The sequence below is a fragment of the Schistocerca americana genome, chromosome 2, assembly GCF_021461395.2.
Source record: "Schistocerca americana isolate TAMUIC-IGC-003095 chromosome 2, iqSchAmer2.1, whole genome shotgun sequence".
Lineage (NCBI taxonomy): Eukaryota > Metazoa > Arthropoda > Insecta > Orthoptera > Acrididae > Schistocerca > Schistocerca americana.
Genome location: NC_060120.1, coordinates 800026295 through 800043302, shown reverse-complemented (window position 1 = coordinate 800043302; position 17008 = coordinate 800026295). Strand labels below are relative to the sequence as shown.

The 17008-nt window shown below is 40.6% G+C and overlaps 1 protein-coding gene across 2 annotated transcripts in view; it reads right to left on the bottom strand.

Annotated features, from left to right (window-relative positions):
- Positions 1 to 17008, bottom strand: part of LOC124595275 (protein spaetzle 4-like) — a 55842-nt gene that overhangs the window by 15054 nt on the left and 23780 nt on the right. Inside the window, exon 1 of one of the 2 annotated variants that reach the window (XM_047133950.1) lies at positions 2515 to 2547. The exons of the other annotated variant lie outside the window; for it this stretch is intronic. Within the exon in view, the coding sequence (XP_046989906.1) occupies positions 2515 to 2532 (18 nt within the window). The 5' untranslated portion in view covers positions 2533 to 2547. Of the gene's footprint in view, positions 1 to 2514; positions 2548 to 17008 lie in introns of those variants that run through there. 2 annotated transcript variants of the gene reach the window in all.

Sequence of the window (17008 nt, the reverse complement as noted above, 5' to 3'; positions counted from 1 at the left end):
AGCATAAGAGAGGGAACTGTTACATCTGTGTGTGTTTCAGCATAAGAAGAACACAAATGTATGAAGGATAACAGAACTTTTCTAGTTACACTGCTATCTACGTAACCAATATCTTAAACTCTTCCTCTATTCATCACATATTAGGACATTATTTATTGACAAAATCACAGTAATAAATCATATTGTAGCCAAATCTAAGGACAATGTAGGTTCTTAGAAAAAAAAAGCTATCATTAATTATCCATAAAGAAAGGCTATCATTAACTATCCCTAAAGAACGGGAATGATACACCTATTATTACTGGTGATGCTAATGAAACAGTTTGAAGAGGTATTAACAACATAAATTGCAGGCTTGATACCTGTAAAATTTTAGTTGAATGAATGGCAGTAAGACTTTCATTTAAAACTTTATGGAATGTAGTGCAGTAATACTTAGCACACAATTCCAAATTCTTTTGTTTTCTTGTTATGTGCCTTTATGTTAATGTGGCCTTTAATTCACAACCTATTGCACATCTGTCTACATTTAAAACCAAAATATATACTAATGCTTAAACTCAAGGCCAGTAAATTGACATAGTAGGGGCAAGGAAATAATTAAGAGTCTATTAGCATTTAGATGCATGTGTTTGCACTAACAACTAAAATTAATCTAGGTTTAATTAATCTGGTTTGGAACCAGCTGTCCCTCCACGCATCAGAAACATATGCAAATAAACTTTGAACTAAAAGAATGTCACAGCTGAAAAGGAGCAGCTCTAATCTCCATTTTAGCAGATAGGCTAACTGATATTTATTGATAGAAAATAGACATCTGTAATATAACCAGTCTTAATTTGAGGAAAATAATTGATAACGTACATTCAGAAGACAGTACTGTATGGTAGTGAATCATGGATGGAGAAAACAGGAAAAGAAGAGAATCTACCAGTAAACGTTTGAAGGATGTTGAAAATTAGACAGATTGATAATATAAGAAATGAGGTGGTTCCCTGCAGAGTCTGTGAAGAAAGGAACATATAAAGCAGGAAGGGCAGGCTGACAGCAGATATTAAGACATTAGGGAACAACTTCCATGGCAGTAAAGAGAGTTTATAGGATAAAATTTGTAAGGGAAGTCAGAGATTGGCACACACCCAACCAAAGGCACCCATATGAGAGTTTGTAGGGGAGAGAGGAGGAGGTGGGGGACCTAGATCTAGAAGTATGAAATGTTTTTAACATTTTGGAAGACAGACGAAAAAGTTCCAATTCAGACCCTATTAAAAACCTGCATAATACTGATTTTTAAGACATTTACTTGAAAGAAAAACCCCTGACTACACTATTTTTTTCTTTCCCTGAAGATAGGGTGGGAACGCAGCCCAACCTGGCCCTCATGTAAATCAAGAATTTTATTCACCATAGATCATTTTACAATGATATTGGCTTTGTCATGCAGTATGTACTAGTACATACAGAATAATAAAATAAACGAGGGTCAGTACATTATAGAATACATTTCAAGCATGGCAGTGTACCAAATTACACCAGGATAGCTTCTAAAAGTTAATGCAATAAGCTATACTGTAATCTAATATAATATACTATTCTATTGTTTATTGTATATACTATGTAATTACACATGATTAACCATAGCACATAATAATATGTTTAATTATAGACAACTTTTAAATGCTAATATCCTGCTCAGGCATCTCAAAGAATTCTTTAATGTCATAGAATGGATGATCTCACAGCCAGCTGTAGTACTTAATTTAAAAAGAAAAAATTGCATCCATAGACTGAACATGAATTGGCAGTTTATTGAACATTTTGAGTGGGTTAACTTCGTGGGAATTTCCTGTTCTTGCTAATCTGTGGCATGGTACGTCTAAGTTACCTGTAGCCCTGGTGTTGTGCTCATGTATTTCCCCTCTGGCAATAAATTCTGAAATATTATTTTTAATATAGAGTACAGACACATAGGTGTATAAATTTATAATTGTAGGTATTCTGAGTCTGGAAAAAAGAAAATGCACCAATACATCCAATAAATAATTGAAGACTTTGGCTCTAAGTGCCATTCTGGGATGAAGGAGTTGGCACAAGAAATGAACATGTTGTGTCCTTCATAAAACCAATCAGAAGACTGATGACTTCAGAATGAGGCATAGTTGTAAAATGCACACTGATAACAGAAACAGTCCATACAGTATCAGCACTGTCACAGAACTTCCACTCGTGCATAATTGCATGGTAAAGAGTAAATGCCATTATTTCAGCGTAAAACGTAGGTATATCTCTCTGTGCAAACTAAGTTGACACTCGACGCAGTGGCATAGGTGAGCGGCTGTAAAGGCATTTCCCACTTATGGTCGCTCCCAACAGCCACCGTGCCGAGTGTCGACTTAGTTTACGCGGAAAGTATTGTTTGTCGGTATTTTAATAAGTAAAATTTTCTACAAGGCCATCTGTTTAGAAAATAATGCAAACACCGTGTCACCACAGTCTAAGGTGTCACTATATTACCACGAGAGAGTGTTTCATATTCACACCATACGGCCAGCAACATATCATTGGATATAAGAGACACAGACATCTGGGAGAGAAATGTTGACACAAGAGTGAAGGGAGAAACGCGGCTAGTGTGGAAAGTAGGTTTGTGTTATATATCGGCGAAGACCTCGCGTGGAAGGCAGTCTCGACGGGCGGCTTCATTAGAGACCGGTAGAAAGGCAGACGCGAGCGCTTCTTCCCAGGTAGCCGCGCGACGGCGATTGGCGCAAACCTTTTTACCTGCTGCAGACGGCAGTCATCAAAACCAGCAGTCATGGGAATATGTTCAGTCAGATGTTTATTGCTCGAAGATTTAAATGAGGGTCAGCAAGTAAGTACAGAAGTAAAGTTGTGATTTTCCACAGAATCTTTACATATATAAATTCAATCGACGTCATTCAGTGTACGTACACATATAAAACCGAAGGATATGGTAAGATACAAACATTAATAGGCATTATGACTGAGCTGCGTACACACTGTCGTTGGCACCTTGTTTATACAGTAATAGTGTTTCTTATTATAGGTCATTGTGTATGCTTCAGAGTACATTTCTCGTTCCGTAGTGTTCCCGCATCGTTTGCTGCGCTATGTTCGTTGATTGGGGACTAAACAGAGCGGTTACCTGTCCCTCAAAAAATGGCTCTAAGGACTATGGGACTTAACATCTGAGGTCATCAATCCCCTAGACTTAGCACTACTTAAAGCTAACTAACCTAAGGACATCACACACATCCATACCAAGGCAAGATTCGAACCTGCGACCGTAGCAGCAGCACGGTTCGGGACAAACGCCTAAAACCGCTCGGTCACAGTGGCCACCACCCGTCCCACGTTCACTGGTTAGTTCATCTGGAGTTACTGTCATCGGTCAGAAATCTGATCGAATTGTGGTAGTACGAAGAAGTTGTAAATCGAGGCACTGAGGCCAGAGTTACGAAATAACTGCGAGAGAGATAAAAGCATAAGAATCTGATCTGCCTGCTGGCAAGAGAGGCTACTTTATGTCTACTGACGAGGATAATACATTGACGTATGGTGCTACACTATTACTTCTCGGAGGTAAGGAAAAGAAAGACTCAGAAGTCGCTGGTGGACTAAACCTAGTACAGACTAACTGATGGGCATAACCTACAAAGGGAGCTGAATATGGGAGACGACGCTGGTTTCCGTAGCTTCACTATGATATTATAGGCTGATGTTTAAATTCTAGCGAATATGCTAACAATTTGTTTCTTATAAAGACAAATTTCCGAAAAACAGTTCCATTGTACTATAGACTTCTTGTTACTCGTTGGAAAATTTATTTCAGAAGCAATCAATGTCCCAGGTAGTATATGAAGTTCGCGGGACAAAATTTTGAAGCATATAGGATTGTATAGGCAAATGAATGAAATAAAATCACTGAAATACATCGATTAGTATCACTTTTCTCCATTGTTTCACTGTTTATGTTGCTTGTAATGAATGAAATCTGAAATCTGCGCTTGTCGATGCATCTGCCACTTCAACCCAGATTGAAGAAACCTTTTTAAGCTCAGTTTCGCCTCATGCACCACCTCAATTTATGCCCTGTACAGTGTCACTATAAGTGTCACTTCTAAGGCACTCCTTTGACTAATTCAAAGATGCCATTTCGACAGTTTTTTGCCTGGCCCACTCAAATTTAGTACTGTGTACTAATTATCACAAGCTAGTGATGTCAGGTGGTTGGCCGGAAACTGTTTTCTTTGATCTGCTCCGACACTGGCGAGGATAGCTGTTTGTTTCAAAACATGTTGCAAACCTGGGCCTCCAGTTGTTGCCAGAAGCCTTGGTGCGATCATAGTGTACGCGGCTTTACTAATCGAAATACTGTTTATCCACCGACCAATACAAGACAGTCATTTCATACGTCGTAAGTGTAAAACAAACATCAGTTTTTAAGCTCACCTGTCGGGTACCTTTTGAATCCTCCTCTAGACTAAAATGTCATTTCTATATGCCATTTTTGAGTGGTGTTTCTGAAAGGACTAAGGGAAGTAAGCCCAACTGAAACCGAATAAAAATAATTTTACACTACGGAAATGTGTGTATTCTATCACCCATCAAGGTCATTTATGGGTAAAAGCATGTATCTGGCCATCACCGAGATTAAAACTGCCTTTTTCGTCTGTGATAACAACATAAAAACTAAAATCTTTGACGACGAAATGTTAGGTATGATTTCCTACTGTTCTGTTTTACGTAAAAGGTAGCAGTGATAGTTAAAATGATTTATGGCCGTTCCAGGTGTGTGTTCATGCATGCACATGCAGTAATCTTAAGAGATTCGATTTCCATTCAGTCATACGCATTCTTTACACGAGAGGTGCAGAGCTTCGTCTTCGATCCACCGTAACTGTCGTGTATCCGTCGAGTTAATCACCTCTACAGTTTGCCAATTGCCGCCAACCATCTAAGTTGTCAACTAAAGAGCTCTATTGTTTCTGCCCATTGTTGATCATAAGTATATAGAAGCGGTTTCCAACTTTCAGGAGTCTAGTCCTCCCGTTACCGCTCAAGGTTTTCGGGCGGGTTTCCTCGATCACGAGGCGAATGTGGTGACAGAATTTCCCTCCCAAATATTCCCAATTCGGACATCACTGGCTGATAGTACAAAGTCTGTCCTGCAACAACCCGCAAATCTCTCGAGTAGATAATGAAATATGTATATAAAAAAAAAACCTAACTATTAACAAAACCTCGGGCTGACACAAGAAATTACAAATTACAAGGCCCCCGGAGTAGACAATATTCCATTGGAACTACTGACGGCCGTGGGAGAGCCAGTCCTGACAAAACTCTACCATCTGGTGAGCAAGATGTATGAAACAGGCGAAATACCCTCAGACTTCAAGAAGAATATAATAATTCCAATCCCAAAGAAAGCAGGTGTTGACAGATGTGAAAATTACCGAACTATCAGCTTAATAAGTCACAGCTGCAAAATACTAACACGAATTCTTTACAGACGAATGGAAAAACTAGTAGAAGCCAACCTCGGGGAAGATCAGTTTGGATTCCGTAGAAACACTGGAACACGTGAGGCAATACTGACCTTACGACTTATCTTAGAAGAAAGATTAAGGAAAGGCAAACCTACGTTTCTAGCATTTGTAGACTTAGAGAAAGCTTTTGACAATGTTGACTGGAATACTCTCTTTCAAATTCTAAAGGTGGCAGGGGTAAAATACAGGGAACGAAAGGCTATTTACAATTTGTACAGAAACCAGATGGCAGTTATAAGAGTCGAGGGACATGAAAGGGAAGCAGTGGTTGGGAAGGGAGTAAGACAGGGTTGTAGCCTCTCCCCGATGTTGTTCAATCTGTATATTGAGCAAGCAGTAAAGGAAACAAAAGAAAAATTCGGAGTAGGTATTAAAATTCATGGAGAAGAAATAAAAACTTTGAGGTTCGCCGATGACATTGTAATCCTGTCAGAGACAGCAAAGGACTTGGAAGAGCAGTTGAATGGAATGGACAGTGTCTTGAAAGGAGGATATAAGATGAACATCAACAAAAGCAAAACAAGGATAATGGAATGTAGTCTAATTAAGTCGGGTGATGCTGAGGGAATTAGATTAGGAAATGAGGCACTTAAAGTAGTAAAGGAGTTTTGCTATTTGGGGAGCAAAATAACTGATGATGGTCGAAGTAGAGAGGATATAAAATGTAGACTGGCAATGGCAAGGAAAGCGTTTCTGAAGAAGAGAAATTTGTTAACATCCAGTATTGATTTAAGTGTCAGGAAGTCATTTCTGAAAGTATTCGTATGGAGTGTAGCCATGTATGGAAGTGAAACATGGACGATAAATAGTTTAGACAAGAAGAGAATAGAAGCTTTCGAAATGTGGTGCTACAGAAGAATGCTGAAGATTAGATGGGTAGATCATGTAACTAATGAGGAAGTATTGAATAGGATTGGGGAGAAGAGAAGTTTGTGGCACAACTTGACCAGAAGAAGGGATCGGTTGGTAGGGCATGTTCTGAGGCATCAAGGGATCACCAATTTAGTATTGGAGGGCAGCGTGGAGGGTAAAAATCGTAGAGGGAGACCACGAGATGAATACACTAAGCAGATTCAGAAGGATGTAGGTTGCAGTAGGTACTGGGAGATGAAAAAGCTTGCACAGGATAGAGTAGCATGGAGAGCTGCATCAAACCAGTCTCGGGACTGAGGACCACAACAACAACAACAACAACAACAACAACAACAACAACAACAACAACTTTTAAAATGTCAGTATTTAACAACGGTTCAAATAACACAGGTGTATTACGAAATATAGAATCAATGAGACACTTGGCTCTGTATTTATTACTATTTTCTTTGTGTTTGGTTTCGTTTTAGCCAAATCAAATGATGAAGTACATTCGAGTCTGCTGAAGAAGTCACCTGAATAGTCCTGACACAGCTGCAACATTTTTGCAGCTGCTTGAATCAAGCTAATGCACGATACTCTAGTTTTTATGAATTTTTTTTTTTTTTTTTTTTGCTCCTCTAGCGGTATGCTACAGTGGCGTGTCGCAACGATTTGAATTTCAAACAGAACTACATACTTGTACGGCCAAACAAACAGAAAATTATGTTACTTTATTTTTTCGAGGTGATAGTCAAAAGTTTATAACTACCCATCGTATATACCAGGGCTGTTGACAACTTGGTCGGAAAAACGCTAAAGACAAACCGCGCTCTGACATAGGCATCTCAACTGAGCGAGTGCATAACATCCTACACGGAGAGTTGGATGTGAAGAAGTAGCATGCGAGGTGGGTGACGTGATTGCTCACAGTCAACCGAAAGTCCATCCGGCACAGCATTTCAGCAAAATGTCTGGCGATCTTTAATCGCAATCCGAAAGACTATTTGCGCCAATTTAAGACTGCTCATGAAACATGGATCCATTGTTACCCATCAGAGTCAGAACTGTAGTAAAAACAATGGACAAAGGCTGGTAAAAGTGCACAGACGAAGGCTGGTAACGTGATAGCCACTGTTTTTTGGGGATTCTCAAGGAATAATCCTCATAGATTACCTGAGAGAAAAAAAAGAACCATGACTGTACCCTGTTATGCTTCGTTGTTGGATCCTTTGAAACTTGCATTGGCTGAACAAGACCAAGGTTGGCATGCAAAAAAGTGCTTGTTCACTAGGACAATGTACCATCTTTCATATCAGCGATAACAATGGCAGAAGTGCATGAATTGGGCTTTGAATGGTTCCTCAACCATCCTATTCACCAGACTTAGCCCCAAGTGACTTCTTCCTGCTTCCTGACCTGAAAATTTTGCTTTTTGCAAAGAAATTTTCATGAATTTAAGAAGTGATTTTGCAATCAACGGATTTTTGCAAAATTTGGCAGAACATGTTTTTCCAATGGGATGCAAAAGCTGGAGGATCGCTACTACAATGAGGCTGAGTAGCAGAACTGACTCGTTACGATAAGGAGTTCACGGCATAAAAGACTAACAATTACTTTTGTCATCTCAGCGGGTTAACCATTTCTTTACTGGGAAGGGACCGGACGCTTTTCGATCGTCCTACTCCCTAGAGAATGCAGATAAAAACAGTAAATGATATTAAACCGTCTATAGTCACATCGTCATTTTCCTTACGACGTGTCAAGCATTTTTCGGTTACAGATTCTTTTTCAGGCATAATAAGGTGCTTCTTATTGACCATCTGCTTAAAAAGAATCAAAGAATTTTTGGAAAGTTGAAAGGGACTGCACATAGGTGATCAGTCCCATTTTCTCTTTAATAATCGAACCCTAATGATTCCAGGAGACGCAAGGGACGGCTTGTCAATTTGGTATCTGCGGCAGAGGGCCAAGTAGAAAGCAAAGGGAAAGAAACAAAAGTCAAAAAACGAGGCACTACAGTGAGATAGAGGTGTACCGGTCTGAACCAGTCAGAGACCACCCCTGGGACTAGTGTGAGACGAAAGGTTAGCTTCCGCACCCGAAATATGTGCCTCGTTTATTATCAGGAAACTGATGGAAACTCTGCTACCGGGAGGAATTTGGGATGCCAGGTTTGGACGGCATGGAGAGAACAGGCGGCGCTGTAGACTTTTTGTTCTTATTTCTCTTGTAACTTAATCTGCTGGTAACTTCGGTCTTAATGTCATCCAGTATTCCATCCAAACTTTTGTCGTCTTCCTCGCTTCACTGCAATCTTTTCTTCACAATATACTGTACGTCCCAGTCAAAGCGTTTCCCTCGAGCAGGCTAGGATAATGATCAATTGCTTCCACAAACTTTACCAGATAAGCAGTGAAATCTGCCTTGACATCAGAGGCAGTGAGAATAAAACTTGCCTTTTTTTCCCATTTATGGTGAACATACCTAGCGGGGTATGCTGACTATTGTACCAATATGCTTTCCAACGTTAAACTCTTATTTCAAAAAAGAACTGCGAAACCTTCCGTTATACCTCCAGTTGTGGATTTAAACTGATTTTTAACGCTACCGTCAAACACCGTCGTTCGCATCGCATCGCCTGCGACCGATAGTGACAAAGATACACTGCACATACCGAGCTAGCCATCTAATGTACTGTGTATACTCACTAACAGATATATTTTTACATACATTTAAGTTTTCATTTTCTATTGGGACACATTGTCCTAGAATTATATTAAAAATGGTTCCCGTCCCCCGATTACGACACAACGGGTTTCGGTAGGTTTCTCTTGCTCGTTAGGAAAGTGCAAGAACAGAGAACTTCCAAATATTCCCAGTTGGGTCTGCCTCTGCCCCACTACAAGCTCGCTTCGTAATTGGCTGAAAAATCCCTAGCTCTGCAGGGGTCATTACTCTGGCAACCCGTTTTATCTATGGAATGGAAGTATAAAAAATTAATTAACCCTCTATTGATTGATTTTCTATTAGGAAACCAATTTCAGTGAAAAAAAATATCTGAAGGTAGAGTCTGAAAATGTTATGTGAGAGACTGAAATAGAAATTTTGGTTTATCCAGTATTTTATATTTGCTGCCATACAACAACAAACCAAAAGTATCGATTAAGTGTTAATCATGTAGTTACAGAAACGAAGAAACATAATCTGCGCTATCATGAAGCATCGTTTTACGTATCTTAAAAATCTGTTTTGTTATGATCTAAGAGGCAGAAACAATTTTCTCTTTTAGGTATTTCCGCGCGTGCACTCGGCCTTCGGCAAAGATGATCGATTTTCAACTGTTTCTGCCAACATAGTGACGATAAACACAGTCCAACTCGATGCAACTAGACTCTCTCTTGCAGACGACACGATCATGCATATACGAGTGGTTTCCTTCACTTACACGTACGTAAATGTACGCTTTGTTGGCGTTGGCAAATGGCAACACCATGCAATAGGTCACAAAGGTTGCTACTCTGAAAGAAACTTACTTTTCTAATCGTACATCAACGAGCAAAGCCTTTACAGTACGTAAGGATTCAGAAATGGAACAATACCCCAACGACTTGCTTGGCGTCATGACGTAAATTAGTGAGTGTCACTCACGTACCGTAAATGAGTGCTAACAGTCTTGGCTCTTCAGCCAAATAGGGGGGGGGGGGGGGGGGGCAAGCGCTACAATTGTCACCTGGCTGTTAGAGATGGAACAGTATTTAAAGGTACAGGTCTGTTACATTAACGCGGTAACTATCAATTAAAGAGCACCGGTAATTTTAGTGACCTTCAGGGCTAGGACATCTCATTAGATATCCTTAGCCACCTAGTTGGAAAAGTTCTCTTCGTTCGCTCATAAGCATCTTTACTTCGCAAAAAGAGAGAGAGAACTGGGAGGGGGGGGGGGTGTTCCGGGGGGTGTTCCCACCTGTAAACTGACCACCTTCAACAGCGTCTCATCTCTTTCAGGACATCGAGTCTCAGTCTTTTTCTTCTTGCCAAATTAGGACAATACAAATTTCTATCGATACCGGTAACAACATTCAGACTGGATCGGTTCAGGTCGAGAGCCGCAACACGAACGCACGTTACCTTCCCAACATTGGCGATCACTGACCCAAACTTTTCGGATTAATAGTTATTTAAAACGTCGAAGAAGAGTAGGGAGGGATGAAGTTTCTAGCGATGGCATCCTTGTACAAAACATATGTTTTCTTGCCATGTCAAATATAAGTAAACTCTCGAACTTGCGACGTTATTCTTCGTTGTTTTCGCCAGGAGTAGTTGATTATCATAGAGCCGATTAATACTTTCACCTCAAGATAGCATTCACTCTCGTTTGTTCGTGTGGGTATGATATGCACAATGCAGAGGAAGGCGTTTCTAGATTATTAATCGAATTGTAGCCCTCTTTCCGTTGTCATTGATAATACTTTTCGATTTAACCGCATTTTCACTCGGCGCTTGACAGAACACGACAACGATATTAAACAGGAAACTCTTTCCTGGTGATGTGCAAAAGTATTTTGCAGAACATCAGGGAAGTTTTTTGACGAGGGTGGTTTGAAAAGTTCTCGGAATCATCACGAGAGGTCAGCGCTAGCGCAACGAGTTGTTCACGTGATATTCATTGGACTGTTGCCTGTAAACACTTGCCACGTCAGTGCTCTTGGAAGAGAGCTGTGGCGATGATGTCGGTTTGTTGTTCCTACCTAGTGATTTGCGAAGATGGAAAAAAAAATCGAGATTCGAGCAGTGATTAAGTACTTCGTAAAGATAGGTATGAAAGCAACGGACAGTCATATGCCGATTTCCAGAATACACTGGGTGACTATGCTCCTTCATATTTAACTGTTGCCAAGTGAACAAATGAATTAAAATTTGGTCGGGAGAGCTTAGATGATCCGCGCAGTGGTCGGCCAAGATGGGTCACTACTCCAGAAATCATTGCAAAAGTATACAAAATGGTCATGGAGGATCGCCGATTGAAAGTGCGTGAAATTGCTCACGCTTGCTAGATGTCATCTGAAAGGGTAATATCACATTTTACCTGAAGAATTAGAAATGAAAAAAAATCTGCAAGACGGATGCAGCGACTCTCGACGCCGGATCAAAAAGGCACGAGAGTGGACATATTGGAACAATGTTTGGCCCGTTTTAGGAGAAACAAACAAGATTTTTTGCGCCTGTTCGTGAGCACAGATGAAACTTGAGAGCACTACTATACCCCAGAGACAAAACAAATCAAAGCAGAGGAAACATGCTAATTCTCTGCCACCAAAGAAAGCAAAGGCAATTCCTGCAGCGGGAAAGGTGATGGCATCAGTGTTCTGGGATTCAAAGGGGATTCTGATTGTAGATTATCTCCCCAATGGACAAACAATTGCTGGAGAATACTATGCTAACCTCCTGGACGAATTACAACAAAAGATACGCGAAAAAAAGCCAGGGTTAGCAAGGAAGACAGTCATCTTCCATCAAGACAATGCGCACCTGCACACATGTGCCGTTGCCATGGCAAAGTTACACGAACAAAGATATGAACTGTTGCCACACCCGCCTTATTCACCTGATATGGCTTCACCAGAGTTCCATCTCTTCCCAAAACTGAAAATTTTTCTTGGTGGACGAAGAATCACTTCAAACGAAGAACTGATTACTGGAGTTGACGACTCATTTTCGAGGTGGGATCAAGACACTGGACATCGTTGGACCAAGTGCATTAATCTACAAGGAGACTAAATTGAAAAACAAAAAGAAGTTCAATGATGTAAGTACTTTTTTTCTGTTCCGTTCTGAGAACTTTTCAAACCACCCTCGTCTTTAACACACTGCTTGAAAAAAAAAAAAAAAAAAAAAAAAAAAAAAAAAGTGAAGCAACCCCACGACGTGGTCGGATGGGGAAAAGTAACTTTGTACATACACACACCATCGGCAGGGTATGTGAATGACTAGAGTTGTAATTCGCAGTGATAGGTAGAACTGCCACCAGAGTGCATTAGTGTTGTTCATGTTTGGTGTTGTTACCATGCCTGGTAGAGTATACAAGAAGCGTGAACAGCGTCAGATGTTGAGAAATCACTGCAGGACTCTGAGATGCCTCGTACTTCTGTGAGACAGTATTTTCAGCACCTGACACGTTTGAAGGGGCCTTATTGTATGTCTCCTTTTGGCCAGCTAGACGAATCGTACAATATTCAGATTATTGAGGCATTCGGATGTGATAGTGGCAGTGACAGTGTGAGGGCAGGCGTATTCCTCATCAAGGTTCCGATCGGCCACGACTGACCACCAAAACGGAGAATCACTGTGTTGTGCACCAAGCACATCGTGACCGCTTCACATCTGCGCGTGTCATCCGAGAATGAGTAATGGGACTCCTACCAACATTCTGTGTCTTTGTCTGAGCCTAGCACCAGCCAGACTAGGGAATTACCGTCCCACACGTAGGCTGCCGTTAACATCACAACAGGAGCGGCTGCTTTTGTGGTGGGGTGCCATGACTGAGAAGCGTGGACTGTTGGTGAATGGTGTCGCATTGTGTTCAGCGATGAATCGCCATTCTGCACACGGATGATCGTCTGCAATATGACGGCGATGTGCGGAGAGATTCCATTCTTCCAAGTTCTTTGAGAGGCACAGTGGCGTTACATTGTCGCCATGATGTGGGTAGCCATTAGGTACGACATCAGGTCGCGGATCGTAGCGATTGAGTGAACTCTGACGGCATAAAAGAACGTCGTAGACATCCTGAGCCCTCGTGTATTACCCCTCTTGCTGCAGCTGCAGTATCGTGGTGCCATTTTTCAACAGGGTGCCAGTAACCAGGATATCAAGGAGCAGTTACAACAGTTGTGATCCAGCTGGTTTCACAAGAGGCTACAACAGCCTTATGACACACTTCCCAGCTGAATCAGCGCATGGATCCAAACTAGATGGGTTGGAACGCCATACTGCTAAGTGGCCCCAAACTGCCAAGATCTTTGTAAATTTGACTTGATGTAATCACTGAAATATCACCATATATCCTCCCCGAACCGAACAGCTTTTTCCGTTTCCTCATCCCTTTCTGGTTGCTTTACTTTTTTGTCGAGTAGAGTACTTTTGGATTTAGACTGTTTTCTTTTTGCTTCTGGTGTAGTTAATTTTCGAGCTTCTAATACTATGCTGTATTTCCTGCCTTCCATCGCGTCAGAAAAGAATATATGGGAAGATCACACACATGCGGACTGTGTAGTCATATGTATTAACAGTCATTATGAAACAGCTGAGTGGAGATCACATTTCATATTGCCCGCTGAGTACTGTAGTGCCAATTTCTACGCCTCACTGGGATATGTGAGAGTCTGGTGGCGCAGTAACAAGACATTGGACTCTTATTCGGGATGACAGTGGTTCAAATCATCGTCTGGCCATCAATTTGCGGTTTCCATGGATTGCTTAAGGCGAAAGCTGGGTAGTTTTTTTGAAGCACGGCGGTCAGTTACATTTCCAAATCAGAGTTTGTGCTGTAATTACTTCGTCGTCACCGAAATGTTAAACTAATCTTCCTTCCAACATTTTCGTTGAGATATTACCATTTATCTGCGTTTCAAGTTCTTGCTCTGCCACTGTCTTACTAATAGGTGGGCTTTGTTATTGCTTGCATTGACTGTATTTCATTGGGTGAACTTTTTCTTGGAAATCTCCTTCCAATAGTATGTTAATGGTTGTTTTGTGGGCATCTTTCAGCGAGCTTTTGATAGCAAATATTTCTGAATTTAAAAGCAATGTTGGAGCAAAATTTATAGTGTAAATCTTTATTAGTTGTGGAAGCTGTCAAGCTACAATTAAGCTAATTCCTATTTTACATTATCTTGTTTTAAAATGGAAATTTTCACAGTGGTGGAAACGTTAACTTCCAAAAAACAGCTATATAAAAACGACACAAATAATGTAATGCCTTAGTAAGAGCGCTGGCATTAATTAAGCGCACACAGTCGTTGCTGACGGTCCCGATAAGTAGTGTTCCCTGGATCCTAGGGAGATAAATTTAGCTTCATTTTAGAGCAGTTTTGCGACAGATGTCATTTCTAACAGTTGCTTCACTTGTTAATCTATAACTTGAGTCTTCAAGTTAAGGGACGTACTGTTGTTTTTCCTCTCTTTTCGAATACTATATTGCTGATGTAAAATGTTTAAGCTCATTAATTATTGATCCATACTGGCATCGTTTCAATGATTTCAGCACCACCATTATACCAGGCTGATATAGGCTGTTCAAGTATTTTCTATTATGTTAATAGATAAAAATTAACACAAAGAATCAAAGCCAACGAAACGCAGTATTTCTAGGCAACGGTCATAGCTGATGTAATCATTCCGTGTCAGAGTGCAAATCGTTGCTTCCAAGACGAACAACAGGAGTGATTTCAGCTAGGGAACACTTCATCCTTCAGTTCAAATTTACTGACAACGGGATTTGACTGATTAACTGAAAAAACAATCCTCCATTGCAAATATTATTATTATCATTATTATTTATTAGATTTTTTTCTATCCACTAACCACATGGAGTAACTTCATAATGTATTCTTTCCCGGTTTCCAGCATTTCTTCACACTTTCACTGTGTTCATTTCTTCTTCCACCTGTCCATACAGTGATGCGCCTTCGAACATTTTCCCGAAAACTAACTTCTTAACCTTGAAAGAAATTTGTCACTCTGCAGCGGGGTCTACGCTGAATTGAAACTTCCAGACAGACTAAAATTGTGAGCCAAACCGAGACTAACTCGGGACCTGTTACTAATCTTGTTTCGGAAAGATGACCTGTCTAGACTGTTTTCGTAGCGTTGATTTCTGCTGAGCCTTTCTTCACTTCTCTGAACCAAATGACTTTCGTTTCGGGATTTTGTTGGAATAGTTGAATATCTTTTCAGTCTGTCTTTCCAAGTTCATTCGAGCCAAGTCACCATAACCGAAATTCTTTGTTTGAGAGCATCAGATGGTTTTTCAGTCTGGGTGTAGATTTCTTCATTACCTTTCTTCGACATACTCCCAACTTTCTTGGAGCGTGTGTTTTCCATAGTACTTTCCTGTCATTTTTACCCACAACTTCAGTTCCTCCCTTTTTACTGAGGACTGTACAATCTGCTGCATAAAGGCACTCCGGTTTTGACATTGTTTTAGTGTTGGATTTTTGTCTTTACATAGAGATTTTTTATTGTAAATGTCCTACGTTAATTGATAAGCAGTTTCCTTTTCCTGGGCTCTGTTTTGTTGTTTCTTTATCTAGTCCCTTTGCCGGTATTATTTCTCCTAAGTACTTAAATTTATTCACTCTGTTGATTCCACTGTGTTCTGGGCTTAGGAACTTTAGCATTTTAATGTTTACGACGACGACGACGACGACGACCACCCACCACCACCACCACCACCACCACCACCACCAATGAAAGCAACGCAAAAAGGATAGTCTAAAGATAACGAACTTTGAATGTTACAAAAACCTAGGCAGGCTGAATATCAAACCTACCAACCACCTTGGACTCTCAGTGTTTTGATAAAAGATTGGCAGGGTGTTCGTTATTTAAATGTAGTGCAAAAGGCTAATGAGAAGCAAAAACTTATTACGTCCATTGATCCATATCAGCTACATTACAAATGAAAACATAAATTAGTCCTTTTACACCATCTCTTCAATACATCATTACCAAATTATTTGTTATCAGATATCGTGGAATAAACAGTCGATGCACATAAAGATCTCTTTCCACCTTTGGTACACTTCACATTCGCACTGTGCTCATTTGCATAGATTAGGGAAAAGGTCAGACATGCAACTTTTAGTCTAACGACTATAGAGCTTCGCATGACAAGCAATGGGACTGAGTGGAGGTATACGTATACTCTAAGCGACTTTTTCTCGGCAGAAAAATCGTTTAACTCGACAGAAATAAAAACCTCATCGATGGCCCTTGACTAGAGCTGCAATCAAGCAGTTGTACAAGTATCTTCCTTGTACAAATACTGCACCCAACATCCTCTGTCTGTTTCGCATATTTCTCTCCTTGTCTGCACCTTCTATTGCCCCTTTTCCTACTGCTTCCAGTGCCAATTTACTGTAAATTCTCCTAGATGCCGAAAAGATGTCCCACCAATCTATCCCTTCTCGGTGTATTAGTCTTCTTAGAAACGTTCTTCACCTCTTCTTTGCCATACTTCATTTTTGCTTCGTCTGTCCACTCAATCTTTAACATTCTTCGTCCGCACATTTGAATCTCAGAACAGAGTTACAAGGATGTAGCGCTATTTATTGATTGTTTACGAAACCGCTCAAATGGCAAATGGCTCTGAGCACTATGGGACTTAACATCTGAGGTCATCAGTCCCCTAGAACTTTTAACTACTTAAACCTAGCTAACCTAAGGACATCACACACATCCATGCCCGAGGCAGGATTCGAACCTGCGACCGTAGCTGTCGCGTGGTTCCAGACTGAAGCGCCTAGAACCGCTCGGCCACTTAAGCCGGCTATGAAACCGCGTAATATGTTGTTTTCATTCAA